Source organism: Schistocerca gregaria, chromosome X (assembly GCF_023897955.1).
Source record: "Schistocerca gregaria isolate iqSchGreg1 chromosome X, iqSchGreg1.2, whole genome shotgun sequence".
In the NCBI taxonomy this organism is placed as follows: Eukaryota; Metazoa; Arthropoda; class Insecta; order Orthoptera; family Acrididae; genus Schistocerca; species Schistocerca gregaria.
In genome coordinates, this window is record NC_064931.1 from 118,800,618 (window position 1) to 118,824,676 (window position 24,059).

The 24,059-nt window shown below is 43.3% G+C and overlaps 1 protein-coding gene across 2 annotated transcripts in view; it reads left to right on the plus strand.

Annotated features, from left to right (window-relative positions):
* Window positions 1-16,830: 16,830 nt before the first annotated feature.
* LOC126297401 (ras-related protein Rab-31) overlaps window positions 16,831-24,059 on the plus strand; it is a 443,067-nt gene continuing 435,838 nt past the window's right edge. The window contains exon 1 of one of the 2 annotated variants that reach the window (XM_049988160.1): window positions 16,831-17,092. In XM_049988160.1, coding sequence (XP_049844117.1) covers window positions 17,050-17,092 — 43 coding nt within the window. In that variant the 5' untranslated portion in view covers window positions 16,831-17,049. The remainder of the gene's footprint in view (window positions 17,093-24,059) is intronic. The other variant, XR_007552515.1, reaches the window with a different exon arrangement.

The following is a 24,059-nucleotide window of genomic DNA, read 5'->3' on the forward strand; positions in this document are numbered from 1 at the left end:
TACAGCTCACCATAGCCATCGAGCCAATTGGTAGTGATCGGCGGAGGGACGGTTTCGTCGCCATAGTTGGTGTGGTCCCGTCCTCGTCAGTCTCGGCTGCTTCTGGCAGATCTGCATACCGGTCTGGACCTGTTCCGGGCCACCAGTTCGAACGCCCTGGCTCTCGCTGTGTGGCGCCGGGAGGGCGCGATGAAGCTTTCTTCATCGGGTTTCCTCGGCGATGCGATCGTCCTGCGGCGCACCTTCCTCTTCTTCCGCCTGGCGCGACCGGAACTTGCCTGGGCGGTGGTGGGGTGGGGGGGGTGGGGGGTGGAATGTCCTCTACGGTCGCAGCTGGCCGCTTCCGCGAGTTTTGCTCGGCCTCTGCAGGCTTGTCTGGTGTTGCCAGACCGGACGCTGGCGAGAGCGTGGCGGCTTCTGTTGCCGGCGTGGCTGGTGCAGGTGCGACTGTTGGCGTGGCAGCTGCGACGCGCTTTTGGCTGTCGCGACCCACGGGTACCGAGGACCGGAGTCTCGAGAGTACCTCTTCCCTGACCTCTTCTGTACCCAATGGCCAAACGTTGCATGTAGTTGCAACTCTCCTGAGGGGTCAGCCTCTCTATGGCGGTGGCAAATTCTTCCTTTGTCAGGGCACCGTCCAGAGAATGTGCTGACGTGGCGCCGAACATTCGCCGAAATTGCCATTCGGCGGCAACGCACAACACTCTCGCTCGTCTTCTTCGTCGGTGGAGGGGGATCAAACGCTGCCGCTGTCCGGGAAACCTCCCTTGGATGCTCATCTGTCACACCCTGCGTCTCGCCAAAGCGATCTTTTCGTTTCGGCTTCTCCTCCACGTTGTGGCCCCCAACACGACAACTTTGCTATTTTAGAAACCGACGACAATTTTGCTTCCTTTGATGGGGGCATCACGCCACGTGGATTTTGCCACCCGAGTCCCTAACGGCCCTGGCAGGCTGATGTCAATTCCGAGAACGCTGGTGAGCGAGGACACACAAGGCGAGTAGCCAACTGTGTGAACCCGAGTGTGCGCAACGAAATCACAGGCAAAGGGCTAGTCTCGGCAGCGTCAGCATAAAGCATCCGCGAGCTTCGGCAACCACTGCGCTAGCGCGTGTAGGTACCTGTCAGTACTGGTTGGCATCCCATATACTCTGTGGTTCCTCCTTAGGTGATTAATGTATTGGTTCACATGTTTCTAGAATAATATGTAAAATCGTACACTACAAGAGTCGAGTATCGAGTACTATATTACATTTGGAACATCTTTCGCCTGTTGTTAAAAATCTTGACTTAACTATGAGACGATCTTTAGCAGAAACAGAATTCATGATAAAAATGATAAAAAATGATAAAATGATAACAAATGATAAAAAATTCATGATAAAAACAATGAAACACTGCACCATTTACGTATTTTTTCAATGTTTCGCATTATCAGTTACAAATATTTACACAGGTATTTTGTATGATGTTTCAGAAAATTATACAAAAGAAATTGTCCGGTGCAGTAAAACATAAAAAGCACCTGCAGGGCAAGAGAGGCAGGACAACACACAAACACCACATAAAATACGGTACCGAATGTGAATATTTTCTCTCAATAAGGAGAATAAATTCTCGAAACGCATCAGTTTAAGAATGTGAAAATACGTAACTAGTGCAGCGTTCATTACTTAAGTCATGAATGACTGTAGCAGGCTTTTCAAAACTTCGATTATGATGAATGAAATAAATAAAAGGCAGTTCTTAAATAAGTAACGAGTATGCAATAAAGAGGACAGATTGAAATGTTTGTTCCCCCCTTCTCAAATAATTTACGTTGTCGTTTATGTCCTTACACTGCAGCTCACGAAGAAAATTCTGATGAACACTTCAAGCTTCTGTTCTCGCTATCCATGGTTTCACACACATTTTTTTCTTTCTTTTCAAGCATTGCGCTCCACACCAACATATGCTGTGGTACAGGTGACTAACTTGCTGTTCGGCTTCCACTCTCAAACAATTACCATAAAAGGTCTTTCGCTTCACAGATTTCCATAGAATTTTAATAACTGTGCTTGCTGATATTACAAAACTAAACTTCAAGCATTAGAATAATCTGTCTGTCATCTCGAAGTTACTCCTAATCTCCTGTCGAATGCAACTACCTCTCTCACTAACATATTTTGCTTCTCTGTTTTGTCTGGTATCAACACTAATAGCTTGTCATACGATGCAGAACTCATCAGAACATAATTTATGAGATCCTTCAGGTTCGTGAGTCTGATTTAAGTCAGTAAATTAACGTGTGACCAGTCGCTCCATTTTTCAACCAGTCTCGGACCCATTTTCTCTTTTTCGTTGTTTTCTTCTGCTTGTTAGCTACAGCTAATATAATTGCAACGTGCGCTTTCTTTGGGTGTCCGACATCTAAACCTTGTAAGATCTCTTTGTCAACTGACAATTTGTGTCAATGTTACTGAAAGTATGCGGTCTCTTTCAATATACTGAAAGTCTGACAAACTAGTATTGTCATAAATATTGAATATTTTGATGTATATTAAGTATGTAGGTGTTCGAAATATGCAAGCCTATACAGCTTTTATCCAGTGCGCTACTTCCTAGGTATGTAAAATGCATGTCACTCGTACCACATGATCACATAATGTAAACAGAAAATAGTATTTATTACCTGAATATATTCTTGTAGGGCAGATATAAGTACTTCACAGGGTTCCATAAAAATTTTGCTGATTGTGTTTGCTGACATTACAGCACTAAATTTAAAATACTCAAATGATCTCCCTGTTGCTAGGAACCTCAGAGTCACTCCCAGTCTCTCTTCGATTGGAACTGCCATCCCCATTAACGTATTTCCCTTTTCTATCTTATCTCGGGAAAGGACGCATCCGAAAATAATTTATGATGTCTATCTGGTCTGTGGTCCTGAATTCACTTAATAAATCCACACACGACCAGTTGCTCCCTTTTTCTAATATTCTCTGACCCATTTTCTCTTTGTCAATGCTTTCTGTTGCTTGTAAACCATGGATAATATAATTGCAGCACACGCTTTCGTCTGAGCATTCGACATATTACCCTCGTGAAATCGCGTTTCCAAATGATACATTTTGTCAATATTATTGGTGGAGTAAGGTCGCTTCAATATATTGATGATTTGACAAACTCGTATTGTAAATACATATTGAACGTGTGCAGGCCCAGTTAATAGCTGCAGTGAAGTAATTTGGTCAAAGAAGTTTGACGAAATGCTTGACAAAGGTTATTGTCAAAGAGCTACTGTGTAATATGGGCCACACACTGACGTGCATTTAGGCCTGTATTTGGCGTTTGCTATGTCACATGACATAGTGATGACACAGAGAAGAGTTACCGAGGTGCATCTAGCGTCTCGCTGATGACAGTATGAATTTGCTTTGAAGCTGCTGATTCTTTTCACCTCCTAGAATCGCTGTCGACACGTGCCATTATTTGTATATTCATCACGAGAGGAACTGTGACTGCGCTCCTTTCAAAGATATACTTTGGCTGTAGCACCTGGATGAGGCCATATTGAATTTCACAAAACTCATATTTGGTGTGTTTTATATTATAATCAATTTATAATTTATTTCCTGTAAATAAATGCTGTTCCAAAATACTAGCACACTGAGGACCTCTCAAAAAGGTACAATTTATTGATACTGAATGCATAATCAGCATTCAAAAGTTTCAGTAGTCACATTGAGACAAAACAAATCCACTGATTGTTAGTAACCACTGTTGTGTAGCGGGTGAGTAGACACAGTTACGATGCTTGTGCAGAAATGTTGGTTCACGTCCTGCCATCCGCAAAAATTTTGATACCCAGCTTCACGTTTCTGACAGCTTCTGTCACCAGTGGCGGATTTAAATATTTTGCGCCCCTAGGCACACCACATTATATGCGCCACCTCCCCCCCCCCCCCCCACCACAAAAAAACATATTTTAAATTATAACTATTACCCGATCACTTGACGATTGCCGTTTTGAGTGGGAGCGCTGTGAGCTGTTTCCGTACTCCACTATTCGTTGTTCCCAAGGACGCTTCAGCGGTCTAGTCACGCTCTTAATCAAAGTGTAATATGGTTCCTGAACAGTACTTGGTGTACGGCAGTGAATAAAACAAACTTAAAACTGCATTGTGTTAACACATTCTTCTGTCGAAAGACAATAGAAACGAACACAAGAAAAATAACTTTTCTTTTATGGCCTAAAAATTCAGTAGAGTGATTAGGACACAACGAATTTTTGTTGTACATTCGCTATTAATATGTTTTTTTACACGAAACCGTTAAAAATGAAAATAAAAAAAGTTGTGTAACGATCTAAAGATTGAAGCGAACGTGTCATACATTAGAAATTAATGCGTACTTTTACAGAGATGCGTTCAAAATTCAAATATAACTGTCGTTTTACGATCTAATAACTTGAATATGTAACAGATAAAAAAACCTTTTCTTATTAATACGTGAATCTATAGGAAGGCGTAAGAAATGAAAATGAAATAGGAATTTTGATGTACGAACTAATAACTAAATACAGACAAACAAACACAGAACTGGATTTGCTATTACATACTTTTACACACTAGTGTGGAAAAGTTAAATTTGTTTTATAATCTAATACTTGCTGTATAAAGCATATTGGTCTGTGTAGTTAGATGCTGCATAATAAGTGTACACAATACCTTTAATCCGTGTAAGAGCTGAACATTTTTGTACTGCAGCTACTGCTCTCACCATAGCTCTTTCCAACGGTATTACCAAAGCTTTTGCGTATTTATCGACAGAACTGAACGACGTTATTTATTAACAGTTTTTCATCTGAGCGTACTCTCCGATAACGTATATTTCCGCAATAACTATACATTGAGCAAACGCCAACAATACGCATCAGTTGTAATACACTACAGTATCAGTATGAGTTGACTGTACAGCGCCGAGCGGCCTGGGTCATTTGGGTATTGTTCAGTATTGTCGGGCGCCTTCGGCCACGTCTGCACGTAAACCAGCTTTAGTTCCGCGTTCTGCCATCGGCAATTGTAAAATAAACAGGTAATAGTTTGTAAATCCAATGAATGTCCTGTGAGTTATAATAAAAATCACATTATAAGATTAAATTTTTAAAACTAATATGAATAAATAAACAAAAGTTTGTGTCTGGCTTTGAATGGCAGAAAACTCGTTGATCATATCTTCATAGCTCAGACTGTTATCAATTAGGAGGTCGGCTTCGATGTGAAGAATAGACAAGGCGTTCAATCTCTCCTCAGACATCGTAGGACATAGGTACGATTTCAGCCTTTTAAGAGCCGGAAACGAGCGTTCTGCTGAACAAGTTGTAAGTGCCATACATAGAAATATTCTAAGAGCAATGTCAACATTCGGAAACACGGACTGTAACCTCTCTTTTCGTAAAAATTTACTCATTTCGACTGGTGTAACACTAGTCTCAGAAGATTTCCGAAGTTCCGCGAGATGTACACTTTCATTAGGGAAAGGAGGCTCTAAATCTGTCACATGACTCTTGGAGTTTTGCTGCACGTTCACCAATATCGTCAGGTGAACGGTTCTTAAGGTTACTGAAAACTGTGAAGGAGTCCAGCAGTGTTCTATAGCTTTCCTTCCTCCTCACTATTTCGGCGTACAAGTTGCCGAATACTGGAAAAAATATTTCGAATCTAAATTTTTCCCTTCCAGTCCGCTTCTTCGTCATCATGAAGATTGCGTTTCCGTGATCTTTTATAGGTATATTCACAGTCAATATAAGTCACAATCTCCATGGATTTATTTTCATAATAGTCGAACATGCCACGAATAGATGCAAAAAATTCAACAAGTGATACATATAATTCATGCGCTATTTTAGTTTCAATATTTATACTTTGCAATTTCAGATTTACTATTGAATCTCTGGAGTATGTCCTTCCAAACTGTCATCATGAATACTGTTTATAGTCTGCTGAGTTTATTCAATAAAGCTGAAGTCTCATTTCGCACAAGTGGTCTTTCAAACGTATTATTGGCAATATGTGTGAGGGCATTGATAACGCCCTCCCAGTTCTCATATACACTCCTGGAAATGGAAAAAAGAACACATTGACACCGGTGTGTCAGACCCACCATACTTGCTCCGGACACTGCGAGAGGGCTGTACAAGCAATGATCACACGCACGGCACAGCGGACACACCAGGAACCGCGGTGTTGGCCGTCGAATGGCGCTAGCTGCGCAGCATTTGTGCACCGCCGCCGTCAGTGTCAGCCAGTTTGCCGTGGCATACGGAGCTCCATCGCAGTCTTTAACACTGGTAGCATGCCGCGACAGCGTGGACGTGAACCGTATGTGCAGTTGACGGACTTTGAGCGAGGGCGTATAGTGGGCATGCGGGAGGCCGGGTGGACGTACCGCCGAATTGCTCAACACGTGGGGCGTGAGGTCTCCACAGTACATCGATGTTGTCGCCAGTGGTCGGCGGAAGGTGCACGTACCTGTCGAACTGGGACCGGACCGCAGCGACGCACGGATGCACGCCAAGACCGTAGGATCCTACGCAGTGCCGTAGGGGACCGCACCGCCACTTACCAGCAAATTAGGGACACTGTTGCTCCTGGGGTATCGGCGAGGACCATTCGCAACCGTCTCCATGAAGCTGGGCTACGGTCCCGCACACCGTTAGGCCGTCTTCCGCTCACGCCCCAACATCGTGCAGCCCGCCTCCAGTGGTGTCGCGACAGGCGTGAATGGAGGGACGAATGGAGACGTGTCGTCTTCAGCGATAAGAGTCGCTTCTGCCTTGGTGCCAATGATGGTAGTATGCGTGTTTGGCGCCGTGCAGGTGAGCGCCACAATCAGGACTGCATACGACCGAGGCACACAGGGCCAACACCCGGCATCATAGTGTGGGGAGCGATCTCCTACACTGGCCGTACACCTCTGGTGATCGTCGAGGGGACACTGAATAGTGCACGGTACATCCAAACCGTCATCGAACCCATCGTTCTACCATTCCTAGACCGGCAAGGGAACTTGCTGTTCCAACAGGACAATGCACGTCCGCATGTATCCCGTGCCACCAAACGTGCTCTAGAAGGTGTAAGTCAACTACCCTGGCCAGCAAGATCTCCGGATCTGTCCCCCATTGAGCATGTTTGGGACTGGATGAAGCGTCGTCTCACGCGGTCTGCACGTCCAGCACGAACGCTGGTCCAACTGAGGCGCCAGGTGGAAATGGCATGGCAAGCCGTTCCACAGGACTACATCCAGCATCTCTACGATCGTCTCCATGGGAGAATAGCAGCCTGCATTGCTGCGAAAGGTGGATATACACTGTACTGGTGCCGACATTGTGCATGCTCTGTTGCCTGTGTCTATGTGCCTGTGGTTCTGTCAGTGTGATCATGTGATGTATCTGACCCCAGGAATGTGTCAATAAAGTTTCCCCTTCCTGGGACAATGAATTCATGGTGTTCTTATTTCAATTTCCAGGAGTGTAGATTTACACACGCATCGTCTCGTGCTGACCAACATGTTTTTGATAAACTTTCTAGCATTCTGCTTCCTGGCTTCATGAGTTTATCTTAGTGCTATATGGACGCAGAGAAAAAGTTGTAAAGGTTTTGCACTACACTGAAAAATGAACATGCTTCCTGACAACAGCTTGCAGCACTAGAGCCGACTAAATTCAAAGAATGTGCTGCACAAGGCAGATAATGCCCTTTCGAATTTCGTTCTTTAATATGTGCCTGCAAACCAGTGTAGGTTCCTGATATTGCTTGCGTTGTCATATGACTGGCCTCAACAGTCAGTAATATCAATGGAATTTGTAGACAGGACTCTTAGTACGACCTCAGCTAAGTTTCTGGGTTTGGTAAGAGCAGAAGGAAGCGTTCAACAGGCCCACCATTCTCGTTCACATATCTTAATATGAAAGATAATTGATCAATATGTGAAATGTCCGCAGGAAAATCTAGTATTATAGAGAAATATTTGGCCTGTTTTATTTCACTTACAATAATTCTTTGTATTCGTTCAGAAAGAAGCTCTATTATTTCATCACAGATTGTTGAAGAAAGATAAGTTTTATGTCCCCGCCCTGGATTTCCATTTCGTTCAATGTACTCTGCAAGAAAAGGATCAAACTCGGCTATAAGTTCAAGAGACCTATAAATTGACCATTATGGAGTGAATGGAATCTTTCAACGTGTGCACGTAGGCAAATCCGCGACTTGTTAGCTTCTTCACTACTGCAAACACCCTTTTCAACATAGTGCACCAGTACATTTTTTCTGTCTCAACATATGACTCAAAATGTTATGAATAACAACTCAGAATTTTTGTGTTCAAATGAATTCTCACGATGAGATAAAATATTATAAATATTTTTCCAGTCTGCAATACCATTAGGATCAATCGCGGCCATACCTCCGAACAATTTACATGGTGCACAAAAAACGCAAATTTGATTCCCCATTTGAAAGTTTATGGCAAAATACATTTCTGTTCAAATATCTGGTTTTATCGCCTTTTGATCTTCTTGAAGTAGAAAAATCACCGTTCCAGTTTTGATTTATGCCACGTTGTAGGAGAATGTCGATTGTTGATTCATTTTACACACCATTCTGCATGATCATCATTAAGGAGGTTATTTATTTTTGTAATGTTTGAATCGACACTTAGTTTTTCGTGAAACTCGAAATCAGCAACAATTTGCTTTTCTTCATTTTTAACTTTTTCGTCTATATTTATTTCTTTTACAACGTCTGCAGTGCCAGAAATATCATCCGTACTACCTGAACTCGAAGTCGAACCAGCAACATTTTTTGCAAAAAATTGATATACTCCGCCAAGCGTTTTTAGAGCATTGGCTTCTCGTTCTCGCCGTTCATTCGATAATTTCCGAAATACTACCCAACTTAATTTTGCACGTTTGCTTTTTTTAACTATTATTCATGTTAAGGCACTTACAAAATTGTCAACCAACAGCCAAAACAAAAGAAAAAAATTGTAAAAATAAGAAAGAAAGGCTGTGTTCAGTTCCAGTCTTACTACACCACACATGAGCGCAAAGCTTTTTATTTTAAACATGGCACACTAGCACAAAGATTTTTCCTTTAAACACAGAGCTATGAACTGACCAACTCGAATCACTCGACGTAACTGTGCTACGGAAGAAAGACAATGCAGAATAATTTAATTTCGTTGTCGCCTGTTTCTCTATTGTCAGGGTCATTAGAAGCACACCTGCCGGCTGGAATTCGTCTCGTAAGGAAATTGGGGCAGTCCCTTTTTTGGCTTCTGTTTCTCGCGCCGCCGGAATTTAACTGGGACGCAAATATTTTCTGAATATTCTTGACATTGTCTTTCTAATTTAAAAAGCAAATAATTTTTGCAATTTGTTGCAGTGAGGTGTGTTGGATCGACTCTTATCCCACTTATTCTTCTAACATTTGGCGTTTTCTGTGGGCAGAGAAGAAAGACCACAAAGTTTAATTAGTTTCCTGTCAGCTGATGTTGTGTTGTAGTTGATGCAGTGTGAACACTGCTGTTATGTCTACACGCAAATGCACCTTTTGTTCCAACATAAAATATAAATACCTTTCCTCGAAGATAAAAATCTTAATAAGAAGTTTAATGTAAAATTTGCAATGCCACGTACTATTCGATTAAACAGAATGGGAACTTCAGTATCATGCAGGCTGTAGCACACTAAATGAGACAAACTAAAGTTGGTTTCTTCTTCTTTTTTCGCCTAGTAAAGTAAACAAATAAATAAAATTTTTAAACTGTTGTGAAGTGTATTTCATACATTATTATATATTCTCCTTATGTTCTTTAAGTGTAAACGTGTTTAAAAATGTAAAACATTCCTAGTATCAACATGTTTTGTTAAATGGGTGACATTAAATCAAAGCTCAGATATTGAAGACTACAGAGCTTTCACATTAATTACAGTAACGGAGGGCTGATTTGATACAGCCCCATAGTTTTTAAAAGAAATTTAAGTATAGTCAGGTTTTACAAACTGAGCCCACACATGTTACAGTATTTAAGAAACTGCTGATTAGTTTATCTCAGCTTTTCAGGGGTCCCGGTATTTTCACGGGGAAAATATGGTAGGGTTAAGTAGAAACTGACAACATTATCTGAGTAATAACGTTTCAAACATTGTATTGTAGATTGCCGTCCTGACAGCTTACTTCAAAATATTTTGAACAGTCATGAAGATGAGACCAGATTTCCATTCAGTCAACAAGTAAACCATGTATATTTCCAAGCTTATATTGTCGAATTTCGTTCTTAAGGCTTATATAAACCGGCAAGTTGTTTAACAATATTAAAAATTTTTGCCGTTTGTAAGCGCAGCTATTTTCAAATGTAAAAGGTTAAAATGAGTATAGAGCAAAACATGCCGTCCCCCTTAAGGTGCTGCCCCTAGGCCAATGCCTAATGGGACTATATGCAAAGCCTCCACTGTCTGTAACTTGTCATTATCAATCATTTACAAATTAAGCATGAAACACGGAAGTGAGGGCGAATGGTAAAAACACATTGATTATGTGGTAAATACAAACTACCACACATTGTCAGAATAAAAAACATAAACAAGACTGACATATGTGAGAAAGAATTGAAATGTGACTTAGTCTCACTGTCAGCCACTTATAATGCATAAAAGAAAATTTACAAGCTAGTTATTTTATGAGACTTCTTTCTCAAACAAGAACATCTTCAAGTTAAGCACATACGTGTACAAAATAATTCTAATAATGATGCAGCTAGTTGTTTAAGTTACTTTCATGGCACTGGATTGTAATTTTTTGTGCATAATATTAGAACATTCTTCACACAAGCATCACATTTATTTGGCAGTGGGGGAGCTTCTCCATACATGATATTTGTAGTAAATGTCATTACATAAATAACTAGTATGTAATCAATAAAACTTTCCTTTGTTTGTAACCGCATTGTCAATATGTCAGACTACCAACATTTTGGTCACTATTGCAAGTGACATTCTTCAAGATGTTTTTGTTCACTGCTTTGTGGCCAATAGCGACCGCATCTCATGCGAGGGGAAGGGATGCTGAATGAGTATGAATTTTGGAATTTTGATTCCCACACAAAGGGGGGAAGGGCGGGCTGGCAGCAGATTAATATGCCATCTTCATCCTACAAGAGAGTTAAGAAAACGTAATCAACAGATAACAAACAATTAAAACAGGCGATAAAATGGTGACGTTTTAAAACCTGCAAAATAGCAAAAAACAGTGGAAGTTCAAATATAAAAACACAGGGTTGACGTTGCTAATTAAGACACACAGTAAGTAGACAGACACAATTAAAAAACATGGTGGCAGTCTGGTTTCTGTTTGCAACAATTAAAAAAGTGGATGCATAACACTGAACACTCACATGAACACTGCACTATAGAGTAGACATGAAGATGACACACCACAGCCTAAGGCCAATGTGGGGAGGGGGGGTGAGTACCTGGACAGATGAGGGGAAAAAGAGGGGAGGAGAGGAAAAAGCTAAAAGGGGGGAGCTGATGGAGGGAGAGGACACATAAAAAGGGAGGCAGGGCGGATGTAATAAGGAGTGGGAAAGGCAGAGGAGGGGAAAGCAAAATGACTCAGGGGAGAGAATGGGGGCAAAGAGAGGGTAGTCGGGGAAAACACGATGGAAGGAGGGGGTCAAGAGGGAGCCCAGGAAAAGGACAGAGGTAGGGAGGGGGAGAAGAGGATCAGAGTTAATAGGAGGGATTAATGGGGGGAGAGAGGGCATCATCTAGGTGGGAGAGTTGACAGAAGCCACCGTGGGAAAGGAGATGAAGAGTGCAAAGGTGGAGAGTGTGTGAGACACAACAGTGGAGGCACGGCAGTGGGCATGGGTTGGAGAGGAGAGGAGCAACCAGGGGATGGGTGGGTTCAAGTCGGTGGGAGGTGTAGAGGACTTGGATATGTTTAAGGAAAAGGAGCGACTATTCATGGAATCCTCCTCCTCCATCGACCGCCTCCTTACAGAGAGAGCCCTCGTATAATAGACGCCACAAAGTTGACCCCTCCTGTTCCCCCCTCCAATCCTATCGCTGCTAACTCTGCCTTAAGTATAACAACCACGTGACTGCTGCTTGCAAGAGTCCCCCTACCTGTTCCCATTGCAAAGATTCCCACTTCCTGAAGAACTGGATAGAAGATCCACGTGGTGAATGGGAGGCATATATGGAAGGTGAGGCGGAGTGCATGGTACTCGATGGTCTGGAGGGACATATAGAATTTGAGGGGGGCAGATATCCAGGTAGGACTGGCATAACAGAGGATAGGACGGATCAAGGATTTGGAGGTGTGGAGGGTGGTAGAGGGGTTCAACCCCCATGTCCAACCAGAGAGGAGATTAAGGCGACGGAGGCAGTTGTGGGCTTTGGATTGGATAGAGTGGAGATGAGGATCTAGGTGAGGTGATGGTCAATGATAAGTTCAAGGTAGGTGAGGGTGGAGGAAAGGCAGACAGGACAGGCGCAAGTGGTAAGGGAAAAATCTAGGAGCCAGAAGGAGCGAGTGGTAGGACCTACGATGATTGCCTGGGTCTTCGAAGGACTGATTTTTAGGAGCTACTGGTTATATGATGTGACAAAAAGGTCAAGGTGATTCTGGAGAAGGTGTTGTGACTGCTGAAGGGTAGGAGTGAGGGTAAGGAAGGTGGTGTCATCGCCATACTGCATTAGGTGGACTGGAGGGAGGGAGTTGGTGCATATCTGCTGTGTACAGACAGTAGAGGAGAGGAGAAAGGACAGAACCCTGAGGTACACCCATGCAGGGGTAGAAGGAGAAGGATGGCCTGTGGGGGCAGGGCTGGGTGGTGAGGGTGGATGGCTCTGGTAGGGATATGGGTAGCTACAGCATCAGTCAAGGTCTGGTGGAGGAAGGTAGGAGCTCGGGAGATGTCGTTGGGAGATTGGAGGGTAGGGTTGTGGCGTTCGACCTGGGTGTGTATGGAGTCCTGGTAGGTATCATAGTTTACGCAGAAGTAATCATGGACAACTTTAGGAGGAATCTCAGGGCAAGGAGCAGGGCAGGGATGGTGACCATCAGAGATAATGAGAAGGATGGGGCTTGGTCACTGCCAATTAGGTCAAGGACTTCAGCAGTGATGAGCCCAAGAAGGTTGGGAGAGGCTAGGATCACATCAGGAGTGCTGTTGGATTCAGTTGGATGTGTTGGGGGAGGGGAACCAGGTCTTCCTGGAGGGTGGTGATAAAACGATGCCACCACTGGAGATCGGCAGCAGCAAGGCCGTGTATATTGAGGTCTGCAGCAACCAAGTAGGTGGTCAATGTGGTCCAGGAAATCGTATGAGATGGGGATGCAATGGCAGTTGTAGATGGTGACACATGTGACGGTAATGGTGGGGAAGAAGAGGCTGTGGGCAAGATGCTCAGCGGGATTGTTGAGGAGAGGTTGGAGGCGAACAGAGAGGTGTATAAGGTAGCTGATACCAACCCCACCATGTGCTAGTGCTTATGGGTTATTGGTGTGATGGAGTGTGTAAGGTTCTGAGGAGACTGAGAGACAGTGTTGGAGGAAGGTTTCATTTAGGATGAGGCATCTACGAAGTGCTGATTGAGGGTGTGGTGAAAGAGGAGTTTGTGGATGTGCAGGGAGCAGATATTATGGTAAATGATACTGTAATGTAGTCAGGCCATGGTAAGGGAAATTTAGACTAGAGTGGTGAGGGGGGTGAAGGTGAAGTGGGCCTGGTTGTGGGAGTAGATGGCATAGATGGTGAGGTGAAAGATGGAATGGGCAGCAAGGACGATTTTAGAAAGGGTGTGTGGGCATATGAAGGGGTGGATGTTTTGTAGGACAATTTTGATGAAGCAGATGATGTCCTCTGCAGTAGGAGCAGGGCGGAGCGAGATGTTGAGGTGGATGGTATCATCTACAGAGCAGATGGGGACAGTGAGCTCTGGGGTGACAGGAGGAGGATTACAGGAGGCATGGGGGAGTCGAGGTTGGGGCAGTTCTTCAGGGAGTGGGAATCTTTGCAATGGGAACAGGTAGGGGGACTCTTGCAAGCAGCAGTCACATGGTTGTTATACTTAAGGCAGAGTTAGCAACGATAGGATTGGAGGGGGGGACAGGAGGCGTCAACTTTGTGGCGTCTATTATACGAGGGCTCTCTCTGTAAGGAGGCAGTCGATGGAGGAGGAGGATTCCATGAATAGTCGCATAAGGTAAGTTGGCACAGCATCATTAATGATGCAACGGGCTGAGCGGATTTCAGTGTTGGGATGGAAATTGAGTTCCGCCAACACCTCAGCCTCTGTGATCATGGCAGTGAAGGTCGGCAGACGGCAGGGAGGTTGAGGCTGTCGGGGGGAGGAGGGGTGTTGTAGGGGGTAAGGGTGGCTTGTGGGCCAAATTGGATACATGGGATTTTGGAGAGGAGAACCACATTCTTGCAAGGAATGAGAAGGGAGATGAGGGCATTGGGAAAGTATTTACAGATGATAAGGGTGAAGGTGCAGGCATTGAGGAATTGAGGGTCAGTATTGGAGAGGATGAAGGTGTGGGTTGAAGGAGATGTAGGAGTGGGGTATGGGGTCATGTCCATGGGGGTGGGTGGGTCATAGGGATCAGGGGTTTACTTTGTGGAGAGGGTGGGGACAGGGTCAAAATTAGGGCGTTTAGTAGGTTTCTTGGACAGGAAACGTTGGGAAGGGGGCTGGGGGATGGGTTGGAAGGGGAGGTGTTGGCAGGCAGGTCCACCCTGAGAGGCAGGTGATGCAGGGTCGGGGGGCATGGGTGTGGCAGAAACTGTGCTGTGGCAGGCTGAGATCCGCACTGCTGGGCAGCTGACGTAAGTGGTGCAGTGAGTGGTAGAAATTCTGAAGATGGTGACAGCTAAGGGTGAAGGATAGTCGAGAGAAGTGACAGTTGAAAACAGCACAGGAGTAGGGGAGACTGCGAGGGAAGGGAGAACGGGCTGATGAGCTCCATGTGATGGTGGTTGCAGCAGCTGAGGGGGAGGTGAAAATGGTGAAGGTGGTAGGGTGGGCCATGGTGGTAGTGAGCAAGTGGGGGGAGAGGTGAAGATAGTGATGGTGGTGATGGCAACAGCAACGGTGACAGGGGCAGGGATGAGTAACAGGGGCAGCAGCGAGGACAGTGGTGGGGACGGTAGACTATTGTGATGTCGGCAGCAGTAGGTGCGATGATGAGGCAGCCCTCAGCGAGGGGGTGGGGGGCAGTGGCGACTCGAACAGGGCAGGGTGGCAGCCCCCCCCCCCCCCCCCGACATATGGTGAAGATGGTCTGGCGAATCCCTCCGTACAGCGGCTGTACAATGATGGCAACAGGGGTGGCCTGGTATCCTTGGCTGGGAGTGATGGTGGTGGCGAGCACTGGACGGCAGGTGGCAGCGAGCACCGGGCTATAGTGGCAGTGGCTGATGGACGGGCTTATGTATGGACTGACGGCTGGCTGGCTGGCTGGGGGCGGCAGCGGTGACGTTGGACAAACAAACAGCAGCAGCGGCTGGCACACAGACGGCAGCAGTAGGGGCAAGGGGTTCTTCGAAATGCATCGATTCCACTCTGAGTGTAGCCCAGACAGTGTAATCCTCCGACTTCGAAGCGATGGGATCCAGTCCTCGAGATGCCGAATGAGAAAATTTCGTTTCTTATATACCTGCCCTCATGGCTTTTATCTGTTAAAGATGAAGGAAAAGGATGTTAGAAGTTCTTTATTGGTGTTTTTATTATTTCTTCTCATTGGTAGAGACCCGACGTTTTGGTTGGTGTTTGCTTTACTACTTGTGATTGGTGGAAATTGATGAGTGGGTAACCAGGCAGGAGTTGTCACGTGGCGTTGTTGGTTGGTTGGTTGTTTTGGAGAAGGAGACCAGACATCGCGGTCATCGGTCTCATCGGATTAGGGAAGGATGGGGAAGGAAGTCGGCCGTGCCCTTGGAAAGGAACCATCCCGGCATTTGCCGTGGCGTTGTTTTCCTGCAGTCTAACGCCGGCTGTAGTGCGCCAGTACTCTATGTACCTTCCGCCGCCACTGCTGTCTCCCACGCTCCTGTGTGTATTGCTTCACGTGAGCTGTCGTCTCGTAATGCTGTTATTGTTGGCACCCAAGACGTCGGAAGTCAATGCTCGCCTTCTCTGTTCATGTTAGCGGATCGCCTGGCTATTTGTATTGCCTCTCTAGCCTTCCCCTGGAAGTAAGAGGTTGTTTCACCAGCACACGGGCTTCGCCAAAATCAGTCTGTTTGCCACACTAATCCTGGTGTTCTGCCACCACTGACTTGGTGTCTTATCATAGTTGGATATATCTTTCGTGTTCAGTTATCCATGTGCTGATGGGTGCTCCCGTCTCGCCTACGTGCACTAATCCGCATTCGCACCTGATTTCGTGAACTCCAGCAGCATGTAGTTTGGTAACTGCATCTTTTGTTGTGTGAAGGGAATCTCTTATTCTGTTGCTGCTTCGGAAAATCGGCTTGATGCCTGCTCAGTGGAGAATTTTGTCCACCCGTTCAGTGACACCTTGAACATATGGTAATAGAGACATCCATCGATATCTTCAAGAAAACCAAAGTATATATTTGAAAGGAGTGAGCCATGGTACCTCTCGCGATATATATAGAAATAAAGGCTCATGCTGTGGGCATACTGACCACAGAGACACCTATCGGGTAATGCACGACCAAACTCACATGCTAGTAATCTGAATACCCCATGCTAGTCTGCCCCGAAATGTATTTCACATCGCTGTCTCACACAAGGAGGTTACAATTCTAATAACATCGATGCCACCATTGTGAATTATTATCGCTGGCTCATGGATTATCGTTGATGCGAATCAACAAGCAACTTTGACATTGACTTGTTTACCAGTAGCGGCAAGACTGTGCCCGTATGTCAAATTTGTTGTGTATGTCAAAATGTAATTGCGTTGTACAGCTGTTATCAATTAACAATAACCAGAGGTTGCAGGACAGTGTGTCAGCTTTCCAAAATGAAAACTATCGAGGCGAAAATCGTGGTTTTGGGCGCTCAAGGTAACATGATATAGCCTTGTGCTTATGTAAGACAGTGGGATAAGAGCATTACTGTCTGAAATGTCTTTGGAATTTTCTCGAAGTCCGTGATATTCGGATTACCCGTGACATATGTTAACTAACTGCACAGCTACTAATAGATGACTCGTTTCCTCGTGGTTAGAAATACTTTTTGCAGTTAAACTGTACATTGACCACTATAAGAATATATGGAACTGATTGTTAAATTTACCATATATAAATCTGAGACATTTCACTGTTCGTGCGTTTGTTGATACAGTAACCATCAAATCGCACCACATTTTGACGTAACTACTGTTTGCACGTAGATTGAGATTCGTGGAACTAACCTTGAGAGCAACAATTTGATAGTATTCCCAAATCCCGCTTCTTCATCTTTTAGTATTTCGTAGGTATTTTCTTTTGCTGATCTTCCAGTACACTGTACTTTGTGTGTTTCGTTTCTTTCAGTTGCCCATGACATGCCAATTGTTCCCACTTTCTTTTCTGTGGCATTGTGGAGAACTAATGGTGTGATGTAATATCCAAAAAAGCTAAATACTATGCCAGTTCTTATTATTTCCTGTTGTACAAGATTTCAGTTTTAATGTTATAGCTATGTGTACAGGAAGTATGTAAGTTCATTTGGCTTTTTATCCAAACTCCATATGGACTGAGGGGCACACTTCCCAACTGGGAGAATTTTGTAATCTTTTGGGTGTAATCAGTGAAAAGTACTGAGAGAGGTGCTACACTGATTGGGACACGCGTGTCATTCAGGAGGACAATGGTTCAAAGCATATGGGCATCTGGGTTTTACGTGAGTTCCCTAAATCACTCCAGTAGAAAGCCAGGATAGTTCCCTTGAAAGGGCATGGACGATTTCCTGCCACATCCTTGAACCATTAAGAGCTGGTGCTCAGTCTCTATTAATGCCAATGAGATGTTGAATCCTGATCTTCCTTCCTTCATGACAGGTGCCTGTGACTATGAATCTAAGGATAACAACAAACAGGTTGAGCTGTGTTAGTGCATATACTAGGGAAGCTGGCAAGTCCTGTCTTCCTGTTCTGTGTGAAATATATGTGCCAAGTTTGGAGACCATCCCTTACAATATGCTAGTGTTCCTTATGCCAAGACCTATGTTGATAGTGCTATTAGTGCCATTGTTTATACAATTCATGATTATTCATGCCACTGTTGGTAGGTTGTTTAAAATCAAAGCATGCAGCACCACTGTTCATGAAGAATGTATAATAATTCTTGATGTAACAGGTACAGAAATTAGTAGCCAGGCAAGTTGACTGGCAACTTTACAAGCCCTGGTTTATTTTACCTGTTATACCAAGATTATACTGTTAAAGTTGTCATTATTTTTAAGTAAATATTTTATTAGTACAGATTCACAGATCCAATTAAGGAAATGCTTTTTTGAGCAAGTCGTGAACAATACCATGCTAAGTTACGCTGTTAACAGCTTTTCGTGAGCTCTGCACCTTCATTACAACTATAATGCTATGTAATAACACATATTTTAAGTATCAAAAATATTGGAGCCTCCATGGAAATATGAGGGTTTTGGACAGGGACGTTATTAATGCCATGAAACAGAACTTATTGGTCAGTGGTTGGAAAATAGGGTGTGTTTCAGCATGGACATAAAGTACAGAATGTGGAATGTATAGAAAATAGTTTGCCATGACACATTTATTGTCCTATCAACTCAAAAACTGTCAACTTCCAGTGTGACTTACAGGTTAGTGTGTCATCCCAAGCTTCATAAAAAAAAAGAGCAAACTTCGCCACATCCCTCTGCTGCTTTGTAACTTCTTTTTTTTTTTTTTTACGGCCTACATTCACATGTATGACATGGAATTGGCTCTAATCCAGAAATTGCTGGAGAAAATAGGGAAACGCAAAGAGATGCTGATAATATCCTCTGATTTCATTGGTGCTGTAGAAGTAGTAACATAAACAAAACAGAGAGAATAATTCAGAGCTTTTGAGACTTTTTTTGTTTTGTTTTCTGGGCTAAATGGGTATGGGTTGGTGGGTAAGTGTCAGATTAAGAATACAAACATACAGGATTGGATCTCCAGTCCTTTTTTTTTGGATTTTTTCTATTTTTTGTGTGTCTAGTATAGCTTTTTCATCTTTGGCAATGATTTATAATATGAAAAATGCCAAGTGGCATAATGGTTTGAAATCCACAGTAAACTGTAGGTCTGCCTTTATAGAATATTCCATAATCTTTTGTGTGTGCATCCAGGACAGTACAGTTCATCTTGCAATTTTTGGCTGTTGACCATACAGCTGTCTTCATGGTGCCTCACCTCAAAGATTACTGTATGATTGACACATGAAATTCCAGGTGATGAAATATTGTTGCTCTGTATGCGTACCCAAAAGATTATTGAATAAGGCAAAGATCACTTCAAAGTGGACCACACCTAGTAAAGCACTTTTGCTTTCGAGGCAACCTTTGTGGTAATAACAATTTTATATTTATAAGAGTTAGGGCTATCATTCAGGTGAACATGAGGATATTTAAGGATACAAAGAAGAAATGTTTTATCGCCACTGGATACTCACGATGTGAATACTGATTGTGCTGACGTGCCGCCCCCTTCCCCTCGTGACACACCATGTCTAACTTGTGGAATCAGATATTGGTGTGATGCTCTAGTCTAGCTCAAAATGTGTCATTTCCCATGGACACTGTTTTGTTTCGCAGGAAGACCACTCCAAAGTGTGTGTTTATCATATGTCTCTTTTGGGATACTATATTTTAAGATTGTTTTATTTGCTGAGTAGGTCAGTTCCTTGTTTACTTAGGAATATAACTCGATATAGCTGGAAGAGGAATACATGTAGTCCTTATCTAATCAGGCCACTTTTATAAATAACTGAAGAGAGATTTTACTGTGTGTAAAGGCTCTAGTTTTAGATTTGAAATTACACACACCATGCAGCAGAGAGACCTCTCCTCCTGCAGCCCTCCCAATAAGTTACTGAAGTTTGTGTGTCCAGTAGGTGCCACACTGTGTTTTTGCTCCATACCTGCTCAGTGGAGTCATTCAGTTTGTCATTACATATTCATCATTGGATTCATAAAAAACCACATTTGTGTTGGAGTGCCTATCAGTAATCAGTGTGTACAAGAGATGAGAATACATAATTGATTGGTTTTTATATGCACCCTTTTTGTTATTGCAGTCAGTGGCATGCTACCTGTTGCCACTGATTCGTGGTTTTCAATCCCCTAAGCTCAGGACTGTATATCCTCATCCTGAAATGAATTTAGATCATAATTCTGAATTGTTGAACAATTCCAGTCCCTGTCTCTTCTACTTGATAATGTGTATAGGTGTCACACATTCAGTAGCTGAAAAGTTACTGTTAGAGTTAATGCTCTACAGTTCCTCTGTAGTCACATGTGCAGACCTGATTGCACAATTATTCTATATTTTTTTTAAAATTTGTAACTTATCCTGACTAGATTACAAGTGAAATATTGACCTTGCTGACACCATGCATATGCTTTGATTTGATACCATGAAATTAGCAGTCATAAACTGTTCACTTAAATACAATATGCACAAAATATGTGGTGCAACAAGAAATCACATTTGTTGGCTTCACTAATTCACAACCAGACTGCATTATTTCATTCTAACCTATATTTCAGTCTGTGTGAGAGATCAGTGTCACAATTCCTATGTTTGCAAAACTTAGTTCGTAAGGAAGCAAAATAAATATTTTAAGTATTCTGTTTTGGCTCTGTGCATGTACAATGTCACTCACTGCATCGTTATATCTGGTCATGTCTGGTATCAGTAAGTTCATTGCACATATTTCAGATGTATATTATGTACATCTGCGTAGATACTCCACAAGCCAGTATGAGGTGCATTGTGGAGGGCACCTGTAGATGGAAGCATGTAAACGTGTAACAGTTTTTCTCTCTCACAGTTTAATATTGGGGTTAATATAGGGTTAGACAGAACATTTTGTCCAAAAAAATAATAAATTATAACATATATTAAAAACAAAGATTCCAAGACTTACCAAGCGGGAAAGCACCGGCAGACAGGCACATGAACAAAACACACAAACACACACACAGAATTACTAGCTTTCGCAACCGATGGTTCTATTTTACGACAGACCTGATGATGGCAGTCTGCTGAAGCATGCAATCCATTTGAAGAAATAAGATATAAGCTACACAAACAATGTTCGTGTCAGTGCGTCATGGTCTCAGATCTGCTGATAGGCTTCCCGTCTTCCACCTTATTCCCATATCATTGGGGCTTACTCCTTACTATTTTTTTATGCTGGCAGTCAGCCTGCCACATGTCTGTGGAAAGCTATAATGCTTTTATCCAGTTAATCTTCATTTCATGTAGTACTCTCTCTCACCCCCGTCCCTCCCTTCCCCCCAAGATTCAAATTATAAGATACTGTTCAAAAAATTACTAATGTATTTCTGTGATACCCTCCCACAGTAACATTATTTGTAAGGGAAGGCTCCTTTCATCAATTCACAGACTACATAAGCCACATTTAGCGAGGGCTCTAATAACAAAGCAGTTGTATGCCCTAAATTATCGTACATCCAAAAGGATGCTAGTGCAGTGTTACAAAAGTGCTTTACAATGAAAGAAAATTACACTGAAGAGGTAAAGGTACAGCTGTCTAATATTGTGTAAGGCCCCCGCAAGCACACAGAAGAGCCGCAACACAACATGGCATGGACTTCACTAATGTGTGAATTAGTGCTGTCAGGAAGTGACACCATGAATCCAGCAGGGTTGTCCATAAATCCATACGAGTACAAGGGGGTGGAAGTTTTTAAACTCAGAAGTGTGGTCCTGGAGCCACTCTGTAGCAATTCTGGTTGTTTGGGATGTTGCATTGGCCTGCTTTAATTGCCCAAGTTGGACGGAATACACAATGGACATGAATGAATGCAGGTGATCAGACAGGATGCTAATGTACGTATCACCTGTCAGTCATATCTAGATGTTTCAGGGGTCCCCATATCACTCCAACTGCACACGCCCTACAACATTACAGAGCCTCCACCAACTTGAACAGTCCCCTGCTGACATGCAGTGTCCATGAATTTGTGAGGTTGTCTCCATACCCATACATGTCCATCTGCTCGATACAATTGAAATGAGACTCGTCTGACCCGACAATGTTTTTCCAGTCATCAACAGGGATTAGTTCTTGCTCCACTTTAGACTCTACATTTGCAGAAATGCCAGAAACAAAGTTAAAGAAATTTGGCTACACTGATGACTGGGTACTTCAACAAAATGTACCACAGTTGAACAGTCAGAACATATCCTATTGAGGGACCAAGATGTATTGGGAAAGTACACTGGTGTGCAAAACTTGTGAACAAAAGTAACTTTTGCATGTTGTCTCTGCCAAGTAACGAAGCAACATAGCTCTATGAAACTTGGACTTACACAGAAAGAAATGCTTCAGTATAGCACAGAAACTGAAAGAAATATGCAATGATATGAATATAAATGACCCTTTCATTAAAAAGAAAAACAGTAACTACATTTAAGTCGTCATGATTTATAGAGGTCCCCTGGACATCAGAAAAGGCAAGATATGGTTCTTAATAGGGTGTGAGTCCACTACAGGTAGCAGCACATGGTCTGTTTCATGCTACCATGTTGACCACAAAGTTGGCAAGGAGTTCTTGTGGCAGGGCATTCCATTCCTCCATCAACATGGTTGACAACTGCTGGATGGTCACTAGTGCATGTGGACGTGCTATAATGTGTCTCCCAGTGCATACAAACATGCTCGGTGGGATTTAAGTCAGGAAAATGGGCTGACCAGCCACAAAAATGAAGTCAGGCCTAAATGTGACCCTGAAAAGATGCACATGTTCAAAGAATTGGATGTCAGTATGCCCATGCAACATAATGCTTCCCCACACCATAACACCTGCACCTACAAAACAATGTTCCTGGGTGTATTAAGTGATCATACTTCTTGCAATATGAAAGTATATGCAGAATCACTACTCAGACTGAATATGCTCTAATCCGAGGACTTGGGATGTCACTCCTTGAGAGCCCAGTCCATTTGTCCTTAGCACATTTGCAAACAATGGTGCCAATTTTCAGGTGTCAATGTACGCAACATACTGGTAACTGGGTGAAGGAACCACCCCATGCAGTTACCATGTCACTGTGTGGGTTTGGAGATTCTCGATTCACCTCCCTGACCGAGATCCTCTTTTCTTCCCCTTTTACTTTTTTTTTAAGGATTGGTTAGTCTCCTTTTCCCATACATATTTCTGCACTCTAGCGGTTGCACCTTTTAAGTCACAGGTGGTCTTGCCTATGCTGCTTCAGCATAGCGTTGGGTTCGTTCTCTTGCTGACTTCCCTCATTTTGTTTTTTTACCATTGATAACATGACTGCCCTTTTACGTTTTTACCTTCTTCCCTTTTATTGTTCTGACTTTCCTGAGATGTCCCATTAACGGAATGGACCCTATTTGTAACAAGGGACTGATGACCTTGCTGTTTGGTCTCTTAAACCTCAAACAACCAACCAACCATGTCACTGTGGAGTGAGAGATTGCATGCTTTGCGGTTCTGCTGAATGTGGTCGCAGTTGCACCCACTGTTCCACGTGCCTCTTGCACAACATAGCAGTCATCTCCTCCCAGGGGTTTGCCACTATTTGGCAAGTTCGTGCTTGGCTACCACAGGGCCCCAGCCATTGTAGCACTTTTTCCCTTCCGTGCTGCATGTCTATCTTCTTGCTATTATTTTCCCCCTCCCTTGGGGAGGAATGTTCTGCATTCTGTTGCTGACCTGCAAACAGTCTCAACTTCCTTTTTTTTCTTCTTTTTCCTTTCTTTGTTTCTCTTTTCCTCTCATTCCTCCACTTTAGTGTTTGAGGATCCTCTTTTTTTCCTCCTTCCTCAC